Genomic DNA, 18,101 nt, shown 5'->3' with positions numbered 1-18,101 from the left:
GGGCTGGCCGGGAGCGCGGTGTTCGGAGGTGTGCGCGGCCGCTGTGCTCTTCCGCGCGTCTCGCCATGTGGGAACGTTTCCTCGTTTATTTATTGTGAATTTACTACCTACAACAGCTAAAACTGCAGGAGCTGGTCCGTTTTGTGTTTCCTTAATAAATGAAGTTGGGAGTAACTTTTCCGCTGGACGTTTCCAGCCTGGAAAAGCGCAGCCCACCTTCTTCAACTAATACCCCACAATCACCTTATCTTTATTCAAATGCATGGATGGTTTTTTTTTTTTTCCCCTATGTGACATATTCCGAGCACCAAAAATTGTAAGACAGGGCTTGCATCCAAGACCCGAGCCGTGGTTAAGCACTTCCGCGCTATTTCTATATTTTATATTTCTCTTCCGTACCGCGTCTCCTCTCACGGCAGGGGTTGCACTGGACTGACCCTGCAAGATCCAACTCCTGCGGTTAAACCGAGCTTTATCCGGCACGCTCCGTTACTCTGCGCTGCTTTACAGCCGATCCCGCTCCTGACGCCATTCCCAATTCCCCATTCCCGGTTCCGGGGCGTGTCCCGCGGACTCCTTTTTCCCGTCGCCCCCCGCGCGCGCGCGCACGGCGCTGACGCGTGCGTCACGCGCGGGGCCGCGCAGTCGGCGCGCGGCCGCTGCCGGGAGCGGACCCGGACCCAGCGCCCGCTCCGCCGCCATGGCCGCCGCGCACCCGGGCCCCGCCGTCCCCGCGGCCCCCGCCGCGCCCGTAGCCCCCGCCGCCCCGGGCATCCTCATCGGCGACCGGCTCTACTCCGAGGTGTCGCTGACCATCGACCATTCGCTGATCCCCGAGGAGCGGCTCTCGCCCACCCCCTCCATGCAGGACGGGCTGGACCTGCAGTGCGAGACCGACCTGCGCATCCTGGGCTGCGAGCTCATCCAGGCGGCCGGCATCCTGCTGCGGCTGCCGCAGGTGGGTCCTTTCCGGGTCTTCCAGGGGGACGGGAGGAAAGGAAAGGAAAAGAAGGGAAGGGAAGGGCGGGCGCCGCCATTGTGGCGGCGGGAAGGGCGTGAGGCGGCGCGGGGAGGGGGGCGGCGGTGCCTCACACAAAATGGCGGCGGCTGGGCCCGGGCACTGACTCGGCTCCTTCTCCCCCCTCCTGCTCTGCCCTCACAGGTGGCCATGGCGACGGGGCAGGTGCTGTTCCATCGGTTTTTCTACTCCAAGTCCTTCGTCAAGCACAGCTTCGAGGTGAGCGCGGCCCGGGGGCCACCGGGAGAGGGCGGCTGGGGCGGCCGCGAGCCACGCCGGCCGATCGCTTCGAGCCTGGCGGATTTGCTTCTTAATTACGTAATTCTCGTTTTGTGTGACCTCAGAATTGCTTGCTTAACGGAAACCGCGATTCTTTCCAGATTGTTGCTATGGCCTGCATCAATCTCGCGTCCAAAATCGAAGAGGCGCCTCGTCGGATAAGGGACGTGATCAACGTGTTCCATCACTTGCGGCAGTTAAGAGCTAAAAGGTAAGATCAGCTTCGTTATGAGCATAAACGCCTGTTACCACTAATGTACGCTGCAGTTCTCAATTCACAGTATTTTTCCAGGCTAAGTTCAACGACCTAAAATTGAGAAGGGAGTGCCCGTTGGCTGCTGTGTAGGCAGTACAGTGCAATCTCGGCTGCTTCTGCTTTTGTTCACTTGGTAGACCCGTTTTCGTTGTTGATTTAGCTACAAGTTATGACTGACTGGTTCTAATTGTAGGACCATGGTCGTAGTTTCAGATCTGTTGGTTTTTTTGATGTTTTGTAGTTATTGTAATCTTAGGTGTGAGTAGCCAGTTAGTGTGTTGCTGTGTATTCTCCAGATTTTTAACCATATTCAGAGCTTCTGATGCTATTTTTCCCGTTAGTCTGTGGCTGCCCTAGTGTTGTTGTGGTGCTGAGAAAGTACCTGTTCAGAAGAAGCTGAACTTTCAGTGGTGACTGTGTTGCTTTCTAGAAAAAGCCATTTTATAAAGTACCTGACAAAAGGTCAGGTTTGGCCTGCAGTGTTTTTAGCTGTAGTGGTGAGGAACCTGTAATCGAGTCTTGAGTGGCGTTTTTAGATGCAGAAGGTGAGAGCTGCGTTGTTCTGGTGCCGTGTGCCTGCACAGGTGGAGTGGGGGCTCACCTGGCAGTGTGCAGGTGGGGTAGAGCCGACCCAGTTCTGAGTGCTTAATGCTGCTCTTTGTGTGTAAAGCATCGTTTTTCACGTGTAAAGTAAATTAGCGATTCATTGAAAGGAGAAGGTCAGGTGGCTGAATGGAAGGAGTTCTCTAGGTTGCTGTTAAACACAAGTTTCCTTAATGCTGTCTGGCAGCGGTGTCAGTCTGGGATTGGAGGCTTTAGCTTTGCTTCTGGTGCCTGATTGCTTAAAGTTTCAGGTACTCTGTAGTCGCAAAAGGATTTTGTTTTGAGCTGCAGTGTTAAATTCCCACTTTATTTCCGTGCCCTGTGTCACCAGGTGACAGCAGGAATTTAAACTGAAGTTGTGCAAGCTTTTCTGAGAAACAGAGTAGAAATCCCTCAGGGTAGGCAGCTGTTTGTTGGTGTTTTTATTCTGGTTATGCTTCTGTTGAAGCCAGAGCTTTGGCTTTTGCTGCCTCTTGATGGTGTTGTCCTAGTTAGTTCTGGATCCAAGAAGGAAGAGTTGGTGTTGCACTTCGGAATTCAGCTTTGTTCTGTCCAGCCTTTAAAGCTGTTCTCCCTTGTGGGCCTGAGAGAGCCGTGTGAAGTTTTGCCAGGTGTGAATTCAGTGGGATTGTCTTCCACAGTTATTAAGGGAGTCTGGTTATTGGAATTACTGGAGCAGGCTCAGTGATTAGTAAAATTCTGGCCTCTGTCCAGGCAGCAAAGGTTAATTAATCATATGCTTTACTTCTCTTTGCAACGAGAATACAAATTAGTTCTTTCTTTGTGCTGTGTGAAGGACCAGAGAAACTGAACTTAACCTGTGAATTTAAATCTTTCCAGCTAGCCTGTTCCAATTCCCAACTTGTGCATGTTACGTGGTGCCTAAAGTGCATCATGTCCAGAGAAATCGTGCACTTCTACCCATTATTTTCGGGAGAAATGGGTATTGTTGCTCTGCGATTCTGAGTGAATCTGCATGAAATTATCCTTAAAAATGCTGCAGTCTGACACTCAGACTTGCACACTCCCCCTCCCCCCCTTTTTTTTATTTTTTTTTTTTTTTTTAGCAAGCAGGATGTAAACGTTTTTCTGTACTTTTTACAAGCTGACAATTCCATCACCTGTACACGTTATTAACTTCAACTCTTTTTTCCCTTGCAACCGACTATACAGCGACCAGCTACATTTACCAAAGCCTGGGTGATGTGGAGTGGTACATAAAGATGAAGCTGTCGTCATGGCAACAGTGAGTGAAGTATGGAAAATCCCCAAGGAGAAGCCAGTGCTCTGAGCATAGGTCACTGGAACCGGGGGACTAACAGGTTGGCCGCTGGTGAACCATTTGGAAGAACTCCTGTATCTTGTTATAAGCTTTTTTCTTTGCTGTCCAGGTTTTTAGAATACTAGCTTGACCTTTTTTTTTATTATTATTTAATTTTTTACTGACGCTAACACTTAGGCTGTAGTTAGTCTCTCACACACAACCCAGAACTGAAACAGGCTGCTGTACTTTCTTTTTTAGTCTAGCATTTCTGTTAACTGAAGCTCTTAACCTGCACACCAATTTGGGGTAGTTTGGGTAGGCTTTGCTTTCTTTCTTAACCAGTTTTGGGTTCTTAGTTCCACTTTCTGGCTCTGTATAATTGCAGTTTGAACTGACAGTAAAACAAGGGTACGGAAGTCTTGAATTTGTACGTTTTTATCAATTATGATGTAAGCAATCCCTTCTATGTACCTGTTTGCAGAATTGGGAATTGCATTGGAATTTTCTTTTTATGAGACATGTAGTCAACTGAGGTGGTATTTCTAATGCTGAGAAGTAAGAAAAAGCTACATAAGTGTTTCCTACAAGCGTATTTTCTTTGGGATCTTTGACGAGCATATGTGATGTAGAACTGCATGTAAAAATGTTTGTGTGCATGGAGAAAAGCTCGTACTATGGAAAAACTGCTTTTTTTAAATAACTGTGTGCCAAAACATCTCTGTTCTGAGCAAAGTGCAACTGTTGTTTAACTTGTAGAATGTAGTTTGAAGTTGATTTTATTTCTTTTAACTGTGCCTGAAAGCCGCAGAAGGTCCCGAGACTGGAAATGTGACTCGTGTGGTGCTGTAATCTCACATGGTGCTTTGAGGTGCTCAGTCAGCTGTTCCTCACTCAGGGGCCCTGCAGTGGGGCTGCAGTAATGACACACGTCCTTAGTGCCTTCAGACTGCCTGCAAACCTGTGCTGCTTGTGGTTGTGATCCTGGAGACAAACAGAGAACTGGTGTTCCTTTACTGACCAGCATAACAGATCTCTGCTCCTTGAAATGAGGTGCTGGTGCTCTGCTGGACTTGCCACAAGTGCTTTGCTCATTAGGAACAAAACTCCACGCAGGGCACTGTTCCTCCCAAGTGTTAGTCATGCCAAAGACATCAGAGTTTAATATTAACACTAAATGAAGCTGCAGCTGTGTGGAGAACTTAGGTCTTATTTGTCAGAGTGATTTTTAAAAAAGTTACTGTAATGTATTTTTTACAAACACATTGCAGTGTGTGTTAATCTTCTTGGCTGTTACACAGTCTAGATCCCAATCAAGTTTTGATTCTGAAGTGTTGGATTCACTTCCCAGAGGGGCCACTGTGAGCTCTGTTCTTAAAGATGAAGTCTTGCCTGGAGCTCTAGTGCTGGTCTGTAGGAACAGATTCCAAGTAGGAACTTGCAACACTCCTTGGCTATACAGGCTTTGAAGCTCATATTTCATATATAAGCTTATCAGTACTTTTTCTCTGGTTTGTTACTTGGCCCTAAGATAATTCTTGGACTGAGAATTAAGTGCAGCAAATACACTGGCAAAGTTCCTCTTTTTTTTTTTTTTTCTCAGTAGAAAACAAAGTTTTTCAACGGGGAATCTCAGAAGTTTCTAACTTGTAAGTAATTGTTTAGCAACATTGCAGAGTTTATGGCAAAAGTATATTAAATTAGTGAATCAATGCAGTGGAGAACCTGACCTGTGCCAGTATTAAGGTGCAGTAAAACATTTAAGGGTCTCCTGCAGATTTTTATTTTTCCATGAGTGGATAAAAGGCTGTATTTTCCTGGCTAAATTGATGGCTTTCATGGCTTCCTTAGGGCTGTAGGACTTTTGACCAAAGGAATGTGGGACAGCAGAGTAAAGCAAAGCACACGTGGCATGTTGGCTTTCACAGCCCTGTGCAAGGACAGTGAAAACTTAAAATTCACTAAAGGCTCCCATCTGTCCTGCACTTGGAGCCACCTTAACTTGCTCCTAGGGCTGTCAGGGAGTGCAGGCACACGTGGAAGGTGAGGTGGTGGATGACCCTGAGCAGTCCCACTGGAGGTTGTTTTAATAGGCTGGAGGTCATGGCTGTCCTCAGTGTTTAACCCAGGATCTCCCACCTGTGGTGAAACTTGCTGCTGCCAAACAGCCTGGCTACCTGAACTGGCACTGGGTGCTGCTCTGCAGATCCTCTTAATGCCAGTGATCTCGAGATGAAATGTGGACAGCAGTGCTGAAGGAAATGTTATCAGCACCAGTAAAATTGATGGGAATGGATTGGAAGTGAATCAGCTTCACTGGTGGGGAGAGCTCGCTTGGCTGTTCCACTGTCCCACTCCAGAGCACTGTGTGCAGCCTGTCTCTAGTGCTGAAGTGTTCAGACCAGCCCAGCTCCTCACTCAAGTAGTCACCTAAAGAGGCCTAAAAAGCTTTTATTTTTCAGTTAATCTATGGGGGAGAAAAGAAAAACAGCCAACCATAAGCAAAATAAAAAGTTTCCCAATTTTGGGTTTATTTAGAGGAGCTGAAATGCAAAACTTCGTCAACTGGCTCTGGTGAGTGAGAGTAAACTAGAGAAGTTGCTCTGGTGAAATGTGGCAAACTTGGAACTTTATAGAATGAGGCAGTGCTTGAATTCAGGCCCATCCTGGCAGCAGGGAGCTGCAGTTGTTCGTTCCAGTGTTGGGAGCTGCATCTCAGCCCCTTGGGAAGAGCAGGGACAGCTCATGCTTCAGATGCATGGTGATACAACAGGATGCTTTTATTAGAGAAGTTTGTTGTGTCCTTTGCCTGTGGCCATCAGTGCCTGTCCAGGTCGTGGCATAAACTGGATTATTCCAGCCTTGTCATTAAATCCCCCCTTTCTTCCTGGGGTGAGAACCTTGGGAGGTTTTCTGAGTGGTTTTTTTTTGTTCTGTGATCTATCAGGAAAGAGAAGTGAGATCCACTCATGGAATTTGCAAGCTGGCAGTGAAATATTTTGTCTGATACAACAAAAGCTGTATTTCGAATCCACTTTGCATTATTTTTTTTTCTTTTGAAGGTAATGTAAAATAAATTTGTCACCAGTGCTTGGGGTGTATCGTGTACACAGACCATGGTTTATTAGAGCATAACGAGCTGCAAAAACATTATTCTGCTTTGGAAAGCATGTGGAATGTGTGAGGCATATTACAGGGAAAAAGCTGGTCTGTCTTCAGGAGGAAGTGGATTAAAATATCCCATGTGGAATGTCGAAAGGTCAAGTCTAAGCACAGACAAAGCAAAGAACATGCAATGGAGTGTGACACTTGTGCTTCAAGTGTACAGAAGGTTATTGTGATTTAATGTGCTCTGGGCAGTTCAGGGGTTGGATTTGGAAGGAATTAGGATTGACAGTGCTGGAGTTGGAAATCTCTCTCTGAAATGAGCTGTTTTTAAATGCAGACAGCAGCAGGATCATCCCTGGTACCACTGGAGAGGGGAGCAGGCCCAGAGTCCCAGGCAGATCCATGGATTTCCCAGGTTAATTCTGTGTTTCACTCAGCTTTTCACACATCACAGGGCAGGGCTTGCTTCTCTGAAGGGTGAAACTGTAATTTCTAGAGCACGAGTTTCTGCTTTATACCAGTGAGAAAGAACTCTATTCTGACTTCTGCTTTGAAATCCTGCCTGGCAAAGGACTCCTTCTGCCACCTCTTCCACGGAGAGGAAAAGTTCTTGGGAGTGCCCCCATGGAGCCAACTCCTTCCAGCAGCTGGAGCAGTGCAGTTGGCATACACAGGAGCAGAAGGTTATTTTTTTTTTTAACTCAGCCATCTAATCTGTAGCTAGCCAAAAGCAGCAACTAAACTAGTTTATCTAAACTTGGACAGCACAAGATTAATGCTTAAACTTGCTTGCAGGAGTTGAAAACCGGTTTCTGTTGCCATTAGTTGGTTGGAAGGGAAAACAGAGTTGCCGTTGTTTTTGGATACGCAAAACAGTTTTGATTTTATTTCTTGCAAACTATAGGACTCCAAGCCCCCTGATACTTGATCAGAACTACATAAACACCAAAAATCAAGTAATCAAAGCAGAAAGGAGGGTACTGAAGGAATTGGGATTTTGTGTTCATGTCAAGCATCCTCATAAGGTGAGTTCTCAATGATAATGTAATTGTAATTCTTACTCTGCTTTGGTGGCATCACTGGGAGCTGTGGAACAAGAAACACAGGTGTCAGAATTACCTGCATTCTTCTCTTTATTCCTCTGTAGTTATTAATGCTTTTGCCAGAGTACTTGGGCAAACAGCCGTCCCTGGAAAAGGGTAAAGGTGGCTGGTTTGAAAATAGTGGAAAAATAGTGAAATAAAGAATTGAATGAACGTGATGGGCTGACATGAGAGCTTAGAGTGTGTGCTTGGAGAGAAAGAGCCCCCATTGTTTGGGCATAGTGCTTGATTTTGTTTTTACATACGTATATATTTACTTCCTTCCTCCTGCTTTATGTATTGAAACTGAGTCCTTTTTTTCCCCTCCTCCTTGTTCCTCAGATCATTGTTATGTATTTACAAGTCCTAGAATGTGAACGTAATCAAACCCTGGTACAGACAGCCTGGTAAGTTGCTATTTTCCATTCTTTTCCTAGCCAGGAAAATAGTAGCAGAAATAACAAGCCTGCTGATCCCTATGCAAAAGCAATGAGATGTAAGTTACCTCCCCAACACATTTGGACAATTCCGTGGTGCTTGTTTCTGCTTACTATTTTCATGGCTTGATTCCAGCGTAGCGATGGAGAACTCAATTTAACTTTGTTCTTTTTTCTACTCTTTGATTGAAGGGTAGTCCCTGCTGGTAAGTCATAGAGCTCTGCCCTCTGCACCTCAGCCCATGACCTGGGGATGGCTGCTTTGGCTGCCCTTCTCTCCAGCCAAGCCAGTGCAAGCCTCAGCGAGTTCACTGCCGTCACCCAAAGCCAGCGGGCAGCACCTCCTAGTTCTGTCCTGGCGCCAGGATTTGTATATTTGGTTCTAGAAGTAACTGTTACAACTGTTTCTCAATGTCTTTGTTGCCTACCTGCTGTATGTTGAAGGACACCTGGGGGATGATTCTGCCAGCATTTCTTGAGTTGATGGAACATTTAAACATGAGTTAAACAGAGGACAGTGCATGCAGCATGTTCACTTAGCAGCCAGACTGGGCACGGGGGTGTAGAGTCCTCACTGACTGACTGCTGTTCTCTCTCCCACATTGGGAATTTGGAAATCCATGGAGCTCTGCTGTTCACTGCATCTCTGGCCGTGTGTTACAGGCAGTGCCAGCCCTGTGCAACAACAGGAGATCGGGGGCCCAGTTCTGCCTCACAGATCTGTTCCAACACTCGGGGAGCAAATGGGCTGCATCTCCCTGGGAGAAGTTAAAGTGACTCAAAGCACACAGCATTTAAATGCAGTCAGAGTTCTTTGAGCTCTGCAGGCTGCAGTAGCCTTTGGATAGTGGTAGGTTGAAAATACACCTTGCTCTCCTGATGGCTCTTGAGTACTGCACTGATTTTTAAATACAAACTCATTGGTGTTTAAGATGATCAGCTGGACAGATGCAAAGTACTTGTTAAATTGTAACTCAGTGGGCACTTCCCAGGGTAACTTAACCTAGGAAGTGGCCCTTCCACACTCACTGGATTTATTGCTACACATTATTGTCTTGGGGTTTAAATCAGCGGCAGTGGTGCAAGCTGTTAGTGACACATAAACATGCAGCACAACCTGAAAGAAATCACGTGTTTAATGTAACAACAGAAAAAATAATAAAGTCAATTGAGTCTCCAGTATTGTTATCCTCTAAATAACAGCAAACTGGAGTTCCAACCTGTGCTGCTTTGTTTTTTTAGGAATTACATGAACGACAGCCTGCGGACGAACGTGTTTGTTCGCTTCCAGCCGGAGACCATCGCGTGTGCGTGCATTTACCTCGCTGCTAGAGCCCTGCAGGTGAGCCTGCCTGCACCCAGCTCTGCCTGGCAGTGCTGCTGCTCTGCTTTCCAGGAAATGGATGGAGGTACATCAGCAAAACCTGACCTGAAATCTCCAGTAAGCTCCTCCTTGTTTGATATTTCAGATCCCGCTGCCTACCCGTCCCCACTGGTTCCTGCTCTTTGGCACCACGGAAGAGGAGATTCAGGAGATCTGCTTAACAACTCTGAAGCTTTATACCAGAAAGAAGGTGAGTTTGACATGCTGGGTTTTGCTGTTTGATGCTCAGTGCAGCTGGAGCTGACTTATGGTTGTCCAGAAAAGTTTTGGAATGCCTGATACAGATGTACTAATGGGAAGGGCTCTCCAGGGAGAGAACAGATTCTGGAAGTTGCATTACTGGACAGATCAGTAAAAGCCAATTCAGTATTTTTTAGATGTGAGATGAAATAAGAATTACATTAGTTCAGCTTCTTACTTGGTTGTTACTTCCACAGCCCAATTACGAATTTCTGGATAAAGAAGTAGAAAAGAGAAAAATGGCACTACAGGAGGCAAAACTGAAGGCAAAAGGTTTAAATCCAGATGGAACTCCAGCACTCTCAACACTGGGTGGCTTTTCTCCTGCATCCAAACCATGTAAGTCTGTTTTCTGAACCGAAAAACCTTCTTTGTTTTCTTTAGCATAGATTTTAAAACCAGTCTCTCAACCTTGAAACCAGATTAGAAAGAAAAATAGATGCTTTATTTCATATTTCCTCAGATAAGAGTGATGTATTAATAATATGCACCCTTAAGGGAATGAGATAATGAAGCAGGAATTGCTGTGTGTTCTGTGATGTGAAGAGAGGATTAAATTTGGGGGTGCTGCAATGACTTTCACGGCCCCTTTTGCAGCAGGTATCTGTGAAAATTCCTTCCCCTGGTTGTTTTTAATGTACTTGGCAACTGTTTGGTGCAGGGAGGGCAGACAGCTGGTGGGCAGGAAATGGAGGAGGGAGGGGCCCAGCACTGCCTTGGCACCAGAGGAAATTAAATAGAACATTTATTTTGAACTGGCCAGTCTGTCTGAACTCTCATGGTTTCTCCTGAAGAGTCCTGAGTGTTCAGAGGTCTTTGGACTGGGCAATGTGAATTTGTTAGGGAACAAGGGAAGTGTTTTCTGCCAGGAGGGAGCTGAGGTTAGAAGAGTTTAAAAGCAGAGGAGTTCTGCTGGGATTAACAGCCCTTCCATGAAGGGTGAATCCATCTCTGGGCTGTAAAAGCTCTGTAGAGACAGACTGATGGAGTGACTGGGTAATTTTATTTGTTACTCATTTAAATTTGTGCTATTATTATAAAGATGAAATCTGAAACTTGGCTGGGCAGGCTTAATCCTTACTGTAGCATTGGAAATAAGTGCCAAGGTAGCAAGGTTTGTGTTGTGGGGCACGAGGACAGCTGCTATTTTGTACCTTTTGGCCCCACGTGAGCTCTGAAGGTCCCAGTGCTTTTTCTCTTTCACGGGCAGAGGGTTTTCCCACGAATATCCCATTCCAGGAGTGAATATAAGTGGAGAGATGGGATGAAATAATAGGTGTAGGGTTCATAGCTACATTTAGTGCAAATCCCGGGAAAGGTGCCTGAAGGATGTACAATAAAGGTGAATAAAGAACTGATTTTGAATTGAAATTTAATTCTTAGCTTCCCCAAGAGAAGTAAAAGCAGAGGAGAAATCTCCAGTGTCTGTGAATACCAAAACCATTAAAAAAGAGCCAGAAGAGAGGCAGCAAACCTCCAAGAGCCCTTACAACGGGTGGGTAAAACTCTCCTGATACAAGAACACCTGAGCGCAAAGGCTTTCAGCCGGCGCTCAGGGAGCTGCTGGCTGTTGTGGCAGTGCCTGAGCAGTTTGGTTTGTGTTTGCTCCCTGCCCTGCAGGCTGAGGAAGGAGAGCAAGAGGAGCCGCAGCAGCCGCAGCGCCAGCCGCTCCCGCTCCCGCACAAAGTCCCGCTCCCGCTCCCACACACCCCGCAGGCAGTGAGTGGGGCTGGGGCTGCACGGGGAGGGGATCGGGGACCGGGGAGGGGCTGCGGGGCTGGGCCCTGTGAATACAGGGCGCTTGAGCAGGCCTTGCCACCGCCAGGGGCCGCGGGCGCTCCTGAGTGCTGGCCGGCAGAACCGGGAGGGGTTGGTTTGATGTCAGGTTCTCTGCTGCGTGGGGAGCTGCTCTGAAGAGTTGAGGTTGTAAAATTAGCCTGTCCTTACTGCAGTGTGCCTGAGAAGGCCGGGCTGGCATTAGTCTTCACAAGGATCCCACTATAACTGAGAGCAGTTTCTGGGAGCACAGTACCCTTGGGATGGGACGGAAGTGCCCCAGGTGTGCAGGCTCCTTGTGCCAGCGCTCCCCGGTGCGGTGCCTGGTTCCTCAGGGCTCTGCCCCTCTGGTGTTGCCGGGAGGGAGAGGGATGCAGTGAGAGCTGCTGGCTTTAGGTGGGGTATTCTAAGAATCTTCACATCTAAGTTGGAGGCTGCCAACTTCAATCTCAGTGAAGTCACAGAAGACCTTTGACAAGGTGGACAAAAGGTGCTGCGTTCTGGTTTTAGTTTGAGCTGTTTATTTTCAAACGAGCTCAACTAAAAGGCTCACAAGAGCGGTTGTGGGGTTGGAAGCACCTTAAATCGCACATGGCCGACCCCATGGGGCAGGTTCCCAGACATTGCCCGTCTGCCCTCATTTACCCCCGAGGGACAAAGCCCGATTTCTCCCGGTAACTTAAAAGCTCTAAGCGCCGATTTCCGTTCACCTTTCCTGGTGTAATTGTTGCCTCTCCCGCAGCTACAACAACCGGCGGAGCCTGTCGGGCACCTACAGCTCCCGCTCGCGCAGCCGCTCGCGCAGCCACAGCGGGAGCCCCCGGCGGCACCACAACCACGGCTCGCCCCACGCCAAGGCCAAGCACGGCCGCGAGGAGCTCAAGGGCGCCAGCAGACACGGCCACAAGAGGAAAAAGTCACGTTCCCGCTCGCAGAGCAAATCCCGGGAGCACTCGGAGGCGGCCAAGAAGCACCGGCACGAGCGCGGCCACCACCGGGAGCGGCGCGAGCGATCGCGCTCCTTCGAGCGCTCCCACAAGGGAGGGAAGCACCACGGCAGCGGCCGCTCGGGCCACGGCCGGCACCGCCGCTGAGCCCCGGGGCCGGGCCGGGCCGGGCCAGCTCCCGCCCCGGCACCGCCGCTGAGCCCCGGGGCCGGGCCGGGCCGGGCCAGCTCCCGCCCCGGCACCGCCGCTGAGCCCCGGGGCCGGGCCGGGCCGGGCCAGCTCCCGCCCCGGCACCGCCGCTGAGCCCCGGGGCCGGGCCGGGCCGGGCCAGCTCCCGCCCCGGCACCGCCGCTGAGCCCCGGGGCAGGGCCGGGCCAGCTCCCGCCCCGGCACCGCCGCTGAGCCCCGGGGCAGGGCCGGGCCGGGCCAGCTCCCGCCCCGGCACCGCCGCTGAGCCCCGGGGCCGGGCCGGGCCAGCTCCCGCCCCGGCACCGCCGCTGAGCCCCGGGGCCGGGCCGGGCCAGCTCCCGCCCCGGCACCGCCGCTGAGCCCCGGGGCCGGGCCGGGCCGGGCCAGCTCCCGCCCCGGCACTGCCGCTGAGCCCCGGGGCAGGGCCGGGCCAGCTCCCGCCCCCAGCACGGACTGCAGGGCTGGGCCGGGCCGGGCTGGGCCGGACCAGCTCCCACCCCTGACACCGAGCCCACCACGGACTGTGGGGCCCTGGCACTGAGCCCACAGACTTGAGGGCACTGCCAGGGCTGCAGCAACTTCAATCCCCATCTCGTTTTCTAAAAGGTGTAGGAGACGTGGTTTTTTTCTTTAGGGAAAGAAACTGTTACCAACTTTTGCACATAATACCTTGGCAGTATCCCAGAGGTGGCAAATGATCAGGTTCACTGTATGTATTAAAGTGGTGTATTGTTTATTGAGCTGAGAACTGGAGAAAGGATTTCTGTAAAAAAGCAAAATGTACCTTATTTTTATACCAGTCAATTGCAGACGCTTATATTTAAGTATAGTTATTTGTTTAAACATGGTGGAGACTTTCTTACACTGGTTTTAGTCTGCATGTGTTCAAAGATTTTTACAAGAAATAAAATATAAAGCTTTTTTTTTTTTTTTAACTGCCTGTTGGATGCCAAATGTGTGCAAACTAAACTTGGTTTTTCTTACACACCACAGCTTTGACCCTTGTGCCTGAGTGGGACCCGGGGGTGTGGATGTGCTGCTGCTGTTGGGAGGGAGAACTGGGAAAGCTTTGGATGTTTGTGTCCTCCTGGGGACTCAGTTTGAATAAATGGTCATGGACCTCTGAAGTTGAGTGGGATGAGCTGCTGGTGTCCCCTGAGAACAGGAGCTGCTGGGACATCCCTGGAGCTGTGCCTGCAGGAACCTGATCCTTCAGCTGCTGCTAAGGTAGTACCAGAGCCTGGAGCCTGCAGGTAAGAGGTGTTGGCTTTGCTGCTCACCTGCAGCCCCTGGGCTCTCCCTAAACTCCTCTCCCTGTTCCTGCTGAGGCTGGAATGTTCCATACAGAGCCCAGGTGCTGCTCCCTGTCCCAGGGGCAGTGCCAGGTTCTGTAGGGCAGAGGTTCTGCAGACCTCAGAGAGGAGAGGAGCCCTGAGCAGGAGCTCCGTGGTTGGAACATCCCTGTCCCCTGTGCTGCTGGGCTCCCTCTGCAGTTCCTCTGCAAGGGCAGGAAGTCAGTGTGTTCTTGAGGAGGAGAGAAAATGTCTGTTTCTTGGTTACCACCGTTTCTCAGTCTGTAACTACTGCTTTGTGTGTGTTTCGTTCAGGAAAATTGTGTTTCTTGCTATGGAAATGGAAGGAGCTTTTTTCCCCCAGATCCAAATGCAGAGAGAAAACTCTGGGTCTGGAGGAGCAGCACCACTGCCTGCCTGGATTTGGGATTTGTGCTGGAGTGACCCACGGAGGGCTCAGCCCTGGCTTTGTGCGAGCACTGACACCCCTCTGTGCTTGCAGAGCTTCCCTTCCCTGTTGAGCTGGAGCTGTGGGACAGCAGCCCAGCAGGGAGCTCAGTGTTTGCTCTTCCATGGGGAAAATGTCCCGGCGGGCAGGGATTCCCAGCAGGGCTGTGCCAGCTCTGAGGGCGAGCAGCAGACCCCAGCTGGAATCCAGCCTGGCCCTCGGGGTCTCTCCAGGGGACAAGGGGCAGGTGAGATTCCTGAGGGGCTGTGACCCCTGAGTGCCCCATTCCCTGCAGGACACAACAGCTGAAATGTCCCTGCACCACAGTTCCTCCTGTCTCTGGAAGTATCCCTGAATTTTGAAGTTTCCCTGTGTTTTCATGGAGCTCTGAGCCCCAGAAATGAATCATTTATCAGGGCAGATGGACTTCAAGCACCTGTGTTGACCTCCAGGAGTCACCTGAGGCTACACTGTTCATATCTCATTAGCTGAGACAATTTTCCTGGGGAATCTGGAGGATTCCTGCTCTGGGTGGTGCTGTAGCCTCTTCCACGCTGCTGAAATTCAGGAGCTGCCACTGAGCTCTGAACATCAGGGAAATGTCCCAGTCCTTGGGCACAGGGCTTTGCCTGGCTGGATCTCACCCTCAAAGTTGTTTTTTCTCTGAAAAAGAAAAAATGTTAATTTTTTTTGGACTGATTTCCAACAAAAATGTAAAAGTTTCAAGGCATTTCATGCAAACTGATCTGCCTGTCCTTCACTTTCAGTTTTGTTACAGACACTGGAAGGATGAGCATGGATGGTTTGGGAAGAAAGAAAATGAACAATCAGAGAATATTTTAAATGGAAATTGGCCCAGCAGGTCCCTCTCAAGGCTTCAGTCACCCCCCAAACCCACAGGTGAGTGCAGCAGGTGAGGTGGTAAGGGCCCCTCTTCCAGGAAAACTCCCTGGTTGCTGTTCCTGCCAGGAAATGCTCATGAAATCCAGGATTTCACATCAGGCTGAGTCCCTAACTCTCCTGTTCATACTCCTTGTTGCTTCTAAGATCCTTGGGGCAGGAAGCAAACTCTCTTGGCCAGGATGACAAACACATCCCCCTTTGGAAAAACTGGGAAAAGGAAACAAACTTGGCAAAAGTGACCATTTTTGTCCCAGGATGGAGAATCCTTCTGGATGGGTTTGCTGGAGTGAGCAAAGGGCTCGTGCCCCCTCCCTGATCTTAAACCAAGTGAATCTCCTGAAAAGCCCTCACAGATTTAATTATCCCTGCTCAGGGATTGGAGCAGCTTCCTAAAATTCCCTTGTGACTTGGGACCCCAGGTTTGTACAGAGCAATCAGGAGCTGAGACTCAAATGCCTGAGGTTCCATTTTAATGTGATTTAGATTGTGAGAAGCTGAGGTTCTGTTCAAAGCCTGAAGGTTTTTCTATGCCTCAATACATCTAAAAAGGAAAACACTTCCAGCATCTTTCTGACAGCTGGAAATGGTTCAAAGTTTGTCCCCCATGCTGAGGAGACACCTGGTCTGAGGACACACATGGGGTGGCAGTGACTGAAGCAGGACAGAGTGGAGAGGCTGGAGCTGTCACCTGTCCCTTCAAGGGAATAAAACACATCCTCAAGGGCAGAGAGCATCCTCCTTTCTCCCTCCTCAGCATCCCCCGGGTGCTTTTCTGGGCTGGGAGCCCCAGGTGAGCCCAGTCCCAAACCAGCCCTCCAGAATTCCATGATTTTCTCCAGCACGATGCTCAGAACGCCGTGGCCCGGCAGGGTGAGAGCACAGTCGTGCTCTGCCATCAAGGAAACCGCAAGAACAACCCGAGATGTTATCTCTGCCGTCTGGCTCTGATCAGGGAGCTCTGTCTGCCTTCCTTCATGGGCTCGGGATGGCCCAGGGCTGCTTTTGGTTTCAGGACTCCTCAGCAACAGCGAAGCCAGCACAGGGATCCCAGAGCTGGGGACACAAAGGTGGCACTGCCACCCTCCCCCTGCCCTCCTCAGCCAGGCAGCAGAGCCAGCAGTGGCCACAGAGCAGCCAAGTGTCCTCACCCACCCTTTTCAACCCCCAGGGGAGAGATTTTAAGGACCTCCTCCAGTGCCACCCCATCCATGGCAGGGACACCTCCCACTGTCCCAAGCTGCTCCAAACCTGGCCCAACCTGGCCTTGGACACTGCCAGGGATGCAGGGACAGCCACAGCTCTGTGGGCACCCTGAGCACTGAGTGTCCTGCTCCTGCTTTAGGTTTTGGTGATCCTGAGGTTTCAGGTCTCAGAATCATTTTCCTGGGTCAGGCTAAGAGGGATCCCTGGAGACTTTCACCTTCTGGGATCTGTGCTTCTCCTGCACACATCCTGCTCTGTGCCAGGAGCCTGCCCAGGGTCTTTGCTCTCCTGTTATTTTAGGCTCTGGCTTTGGATTAAATATTTGTGATAAGAGCCCCGAGTTGTGCTGTGATGCTGGGGAGAGGATGTTCCAGAGATCCTGGGGATGTTCTACAGATCCAGGGAAGAGGATGTTCCACAGATCCTGAGGATGTTCCACAGCCCTCCTGCCCAGCCGTGGATTCCCCAGGTCTCCGTTGCTGCCCAGGTCAGGCGCACACACAAATCCTCTCCCTGTGGACAAGGGAATGTTTCCCTGTCAGATGGATCTTCAGCAGGTTTGGAACATCCTTACCCAGAGCCAGCCAGAGGAAAGGATTTCTGTGGATTTCTATGAACACAGAAAATCCTAGAAAATCCACAGAAAATCCAGAACCAGCTTTTCTTCCAGAGATCAGAAATCCAAGTTCTTCCTGTGTCCAGCTTGAGCAGGTGAATTTGTGCCTCATCCAACTCCAGCTACTGCTCTTCCATCACCCCCCAAGGAGGTGCTGGGTTTATTTTTAGAAGGAATCTACAAAACCAAGCCCCAAAGCAGCCTCCAGCACACAGAATAGCCACTGAGGCCACGCTGCTACTTGGTTACACCCACAGTGCCCATAAATCCTGCTCCACACCTGGCCCTTCCCTGACACCTTCCAGCTGTTCCCTAGGATCCTTTTTTGGGTACTTTTCCCCAAAGGCACATGTGGTTCTTTGTTCAGAACTTTCTGACGATTCAAATGACCGCTCAGTCCTGGTGAGTTAAAACAAACCCTGCAGGCAGCACAGTGCACAGGAAGCAGCTGGGGAGAGGATGCTGGAAGGGATTTCCATAAAAGCCAATGATTCATGGAAATGTTCAGTGAGCGGGGTCAGCCTCGGGCTCCCAAGGAGCCGATTCCAGAGCCCTGCCCGTCATTCCCAAATTCCCAGTGCCCGCCCCCAGCACCAGCCATGGGGCAGAGCAGAGGGAACTCCCAAAATTCAGCCTGGGGGATGCTACACCCCCAATTTCTGCTGCTGGTGAAATTGTGTTCAGCTGCTCTGGATGTGGGAAAGGGATGTCAGGAGAGGGCAGGATGCAGGGAATGGCTTCACATGGAGAGAGGACAGAGACGGATGGGATTTTGGGCAGGAATTGTTCCCTGACAGGGTGGCAGGACCTGGCACAGGGTGCCCAGAGCAGCTGGGGCAGCCCCTGGATCCCTGGCAGTGCCCAAGGCCAGGCTGGACACTGGGGCTGGGAACAGCCTGGGATAGTGGAAGGTGTCCCTGCCATGGCAGGGTGGGACTGGATGGGATTTAAGGTCCCTTCCAACTCAACCCTGTCTGTGATGATGATGATGGTGATGGTGAAGGACATTTGGGCAGGACAGAGTGTGGCTCTCCAGCAGGAAGAACCTGCTGCATTCTG

At 50.3% G+C, this 18,101-nt stretch overlaps 1 protein-coding gene across 3 annotated transcripts; it reads left to right on the top strand.

Moving 5' to 3' along the window:
• Window positions 1-679: 679 nt before the first annotated feature.
• Window positions 680-12,657, top strand: CCNL1 (cyclin L1). Of its 3 annotated transcripts, none has more exons than XM_062499040.1 (11): window positions 680-958; window positions 1,163-1,237; window positions 1,399-1,508; window positions 7,430-7,550; window positions 7,950-8,014; window positions 9,287-9,386; window positions 9,514-9,618; window positions 9,866-10,007; window positions 11,052-11,163; window positions 11,295-11,387; window positions 12,205-12,657. In XM_062499040.1, exons 1-11 carry the CDS (start codon window positions 701-703, stop codon window positions 12,536-12,538), a joined length of 1,515 nt encoding a protein of 504 aa, XP_062355024.1. In that variant the 5' UTR covers window positions 680-700; the 3' UTR covers window positions 12,539-12,657. The 3 variants fall into 3 exon arrangements, with proteins under 3 accessions (XP_062355024.1, XP_062355023.1, XP_062355025.1); XM_062499039.1 differs by having other exon boundaries at window positions 11,289-11,387; window positions 12,187-12,657; XM_062499041.1 differs by having other exon boundaries at window positions 11,052-11,167; window positions 11,302-11,387.
• The last annotated feature ends 5,444 nt before the right edge of the window (window positions 12,658-18,101 follow it).

This window comes from Cinclus cinclus, chromosome 10, assembly GCF_963662255.1.
Source record: "Cinclus cinclus chromosome 10, bCinCin1.1, whole genome shotgun sequence".
Taxonomy (NCBI): domain Eukaryota; kingdom Metazoa; phylum Chordata; class Aves; order Passeriformes; family Cinclidae; genus Cinclus; species Cinclus cinclus.
This window is presented reverse-complemented; position numbering and strand designations above follow the sequence as displayed.